General features: G+C 45.2%; 1 protein-coding gene across 1 annotated transcript in view; it reads left to right on the top strand.

Moving 5' to 3' along the window:
• The first annotated feature begins 235 nt into the window (after positions 1–235).
• Positions 236–4,146, top strand: part of LOC139667599 (protein jagged-1a-like) — an 18,335-nt gene continuing 14,424 nt past the window's right edge. Inside the window, exons 1-2 of the mRNA XM_071547090.1 lie at positions 236–307; positions 1,536–1,838. Of these exons, the coding sequence (XP_071403191.1) occupies positions 236–307; positions 1,536–1,838 (375 nt within the window). The remainder of the gene's footprint in view (positions 308–1,535; positions 1,839–4,146) is intronic.

The raw sequence follows: 4,146 nt of genomic DNA, 5'->3' as shown, positions 1-4,146 counted from the left end.
TGGGTTTTGTTGCGTGTAGAAAGAAATAAAAGAAAGCGGGACAATAGCAGACAAAAGGGCCGGGAGGAAGGGGGCAGGACGCCGTGACGAGCTGGAAATCCCTGGAAGGATCCTTTGTAAAAGCTGCAGCTCTCCACCCGTGCATGTCCCGGCCGGAGGGGTATAAATCCGGAGCGGAGGGTCGGACCGACTTCTAGTCAGCCTCACAGCCGCCAGGCAGCAGCCAGCCGCCGGCATGATCCTCAGACGGAGCTCCGTCCTCGCTGCTCTCTGCCTGCAGCTCATCCTGCAGTGTGTCCGCGTCCAGGTAGGTGCATGAGGCTGACACACACACACACACACACACACACACACACACACACACACACACACACACACACACACAGTCGGCTGGGATTTTATTTTTGTTTTGTTCATTTTTTACAGGAACCAGCATGCATCAGTTTGAGCTGTGCGTGGCTTTAAGACAAATATATATAAATATTTCACTCAAGTTCTGAAACAAATTATTTGGTTTAAGCCAACGCTCATCTGGTTGTTCATGTTCATGTAGCAAGCTAATAAATCAACCTGGAGCAGCTCCGCACAGGCTTTCCAAGTTTTAAAGTTGAAGTCATGCCATGAAAATAAAATTAAATTCACACGGACTGTGTTGAAAACGATGGAAGCTCATTCATCGCACTGCACGCGCTGCGTACCTGCACTGGACTTATTCTACTTTACACTGCTGATGCCTGAGTGAATCACAGTTTTACCTCGTTTTCTGCTCTCTGTGAAGTTCTCATTCTGAATCGTCAGTGAATCTGAGTTGCAAGGAAAGTTGGAGTTGCAGGTTAAAAGTTGCAGGTTAAAAGTTGCAGGTTAAAAGTTGCAGCCTCATCGGCTTCATCTCAACACATTCAGCCGCAGGAGAACTCTGCTGCAGTTTGCAGCAACACAAAACATGATGCTTCAGTGTGATCCGGCTGTTTACTGGTGTGAACAGAGTTTCACTCATTCTGCAGCAATTTAACTCTCTAGGCACCACATGAATTCAGTGGCAAATAGGTTGGGACCAGCTTTGCACCACCTCGTTTTGAAAAGCTTAGGTGTCATGCCATAATTATAACCAAATGAAATTTAAAGTGTAAAATCCATTTCCAGGAGAAAATGTGTGGTTTAGCTAAAAGCAGCTGAAAGTGTGTTTTCTTCAGCTGGAAGGGTTAAAAAGTTGAACTCATTAGAAAGAGTTTGTCTTTTAAAGAGTTTACAGTTTGATCGCCAGATGTCACTATTCACTCTCTGCCATTCATTTCTATGGGGAAAAAAATTAAGAATTAAAGTTAAATATCTTAAAGGGTAAAAAGAGGATCAGAAAGCATCTCCTGCAGGATCCAGACAAATTAAAGTGAGCCGGTACACAGAAGTTGTTCCAGTCCAAAGTTTTGGAGAGGATAATGATGATAATGACAGTAAAGCGATAGTGGGGAATCTGCATGAATCTGCTGACTCAGCCAACATGTCCCCCCCCCACCCCCCCACCCCGCCTCCCCCAGGTTTCCTCAGCTTCGGGACACTTCGAGCTCCAGGTGGTGTCGATGCAGAACGTTAACGGGGAGCTGCAGAGCGGCGCCTGCTGCGACGGGTCCCGGGACGCCGCCGACCGCCGCTGCACCGCCGACGAGTGCGACACCTACTTCCGGGTCTGTCTGAAGGAGTACCAGCTGAAGGTGTCGTCCGCCGGGCCCTGCAGCTTCGGCGCGGCCTCCACGCCCGTGGTCGGCGGGAATACCTTCTCCTTAGGCGGCGGCAGGAGCGACGGGGCCAGGATCGTTCTGCCGTTCAGCTTCGCCTGGCCGGTGAGTCCAACGTTCCCCTCAAAAGTCGTGTTTTTTTGTCAGAGCTTCGGTCGTGTTGTCCGTGTGTAAAAAAGGTTTTTCCATACCGTGCGCATACAGGATGAGGGAGCAGAACCCACAAACAAACCAACAGCATGTTATTTCCACATAAACAAATTCAGTGTTGAACATTCATAGGCCTGTTGCAGCTGATTTAATGAAGTTTTCACGACTTGTTGAACCGAGAAAAATGGATGCTCTCTGCTCTGCTCTTGGACTTAAGATTTGGATCCACAGAAAGAACAGCATGATGTTTCAGGCCTGAAATGAGTTGAGAAGGTTTACTGGAGAGCGAGCCTGGGAGATTCTCATTGGTCAGAAAGCCATAGGCTGCTGAGAGACAGGAGGCAAGGAGATGAGATCATTCCTCATGTCTGTTCAGCAGGATGTCAGGCGCAAAGCAGGATGACTTGGGATTGAAAGGAGCTCAGTATGGACCTGAAGTAACAAACTTTCTCTCAACAAGTCACAGAGGCAAAGAGGCAAAAAGCTTAGCTCATGTTATGTGTTGAACCATCTAGGGACACGGGAATATCCGCTTGTGTTCATTTGCTATCGATCTATCGGAAAAGCAAATTTCTTGCCTGGGAATTTCTCATGAGCAACATTCAGAGTCGGATGGTGAAGTCGGACAGAGTCATTTTGCTACCCGAGTTTCTTAGTTATGATGCGATAAAACCTTTAGCCTTCTCAGTATGGCAGGAAAATCAAGCTTTGTTTCCACTCAAGCACTTACACACACATGCACATTTATTACAGGCTTGTGTTCAGCCAGACTAACCATCATAACTAACATTTGTTTATTTGAACTTTGTTAAATTAGCTTGTTAAGCTGCAGGACGGCCATGTTTGTTCATCGTTTGTCTTCCGGTTTGATTTTCTGTCGAGTGTTCGGCGGCCAACTTGGAAATCCCAGACTGGTTCCCATCAGCATGCGAAGGCAAAATCTGTTCCATGTGGTCCATGTGTCCACCGCCTTCATGTTGCCTGTGATGCTGGTGGTCTAGCAGTTGGAGTTTGTTGCTCATTATCAGTCGCTCTGATAAGAGTTTCAGCTAAAGCAGACTGAGCAGACTGCAGAAAGATCCAAAGAAAAGTTCAGTTCAGTTCAGTGAAGAGACGAACCGCTTCACCTCTGGTTTTAGTCCTGATGAGTTTGCAGCAGTAGGGATTAGAGCTGCAACGATTAATCGATTAATTGATTGGTTGTCAACTATTAAATTAATCGCCAACTATTTTGATAATCGATTAATCGGTTTGAGTAATTTTTTAAGAAAAATAAGTCAAAATTCTCTGATTCCAGCTTCTTAAATGTGAATATTTTCTGGTTTCTTTCCTCCTCTATGACAGTAAACTGAATATCTTTGGGTTGTGGACAAAACAAGACATTTGAGGACGTCATCTTGGGCTTTGGGAAACACTGATCCACATTTTTCACCATTTTCTGACATTTTATAGACCAAACAACTAATCGATTAATCGAGAAAATAATCAACAGATTAATCGACAGTGAAAATAATCGTTAGTTGCAGCCCTAGTAGGGATCCAGCAGTGCCGGGTCTCTTCTGTCACACCTAGACCAACATTTAAAAACCTTTTTCTCTACCTCTCTGCATCATACTATTCTGCTGTTTTCCACTCACACAGACATTTATCTGTTAATCACACTTATTTGGGTCACTCTGTACTCTGAATTGGAACAAGATCCGACATTATCAGAGCGGTAGCGGTTCTTAAACAGCCTGCTCAGACATGTCAGGGACAGACGCCTGATGTGTTCTTCATTAATCCATACAGAGCTACAGTAGTCTTGTGTACCGAGGATCAGCAGGAGCTTCTGATAAGACTTCAAAGACTGGCAGCCAGACAGGAAACTTGTATTTCCTCTGTCTGGTAGTTGTACATCCCAGAATGCACCAGCCACTTTCACTACTTTGGTTTGGTATTTTGGTTTATTGTCTGTCAAAGCAACTGCTAGAGTAGTGTCACCTACAAGGAATTGATTTTCATGTTTTGAAGGAATAGTTCACCCAAAAATGAAAATTCTGTCATCATCTCCTCCCCCTCATGCCAAATGAAACACAGGTGAAATATGTTGACAGACAATGATGATGACACAATTTTCAGTTTTGGGTGAACTATTCCTTTAACTTCGGTTGAAGGATTACACGGTTCCTCTATCGGTTGAGGAGGAAATTCTACCAGCCTATAGAGCCGAAACCCTTTCAGAACCCAGACTGGATAAAGCTAATAACAAGGCTGGTTTTCC

The sequence above is a fragment of the Centroberyx affinis genome, unplaced genomic scaffold (genome assembly GCF_046629955.1).
Source record: "Centroberyx affinis isolate AG114_WGS23_722 - 3 ecotype Tasmania unplaced genomic scaffold, CSIRO-AGI_Caff_v1 ptg005659l_1, whole genome shotgun sequence".
Lineage (NCBI taxonomy): Eukaryota > Metazoa > Chordata > Actinopteri > Beryciformes > Berycidae > Centroberyx > Centroberyx affinis.
This window is presented reverse-complemented; position numbering and strand designations above follow the sequence as displayed.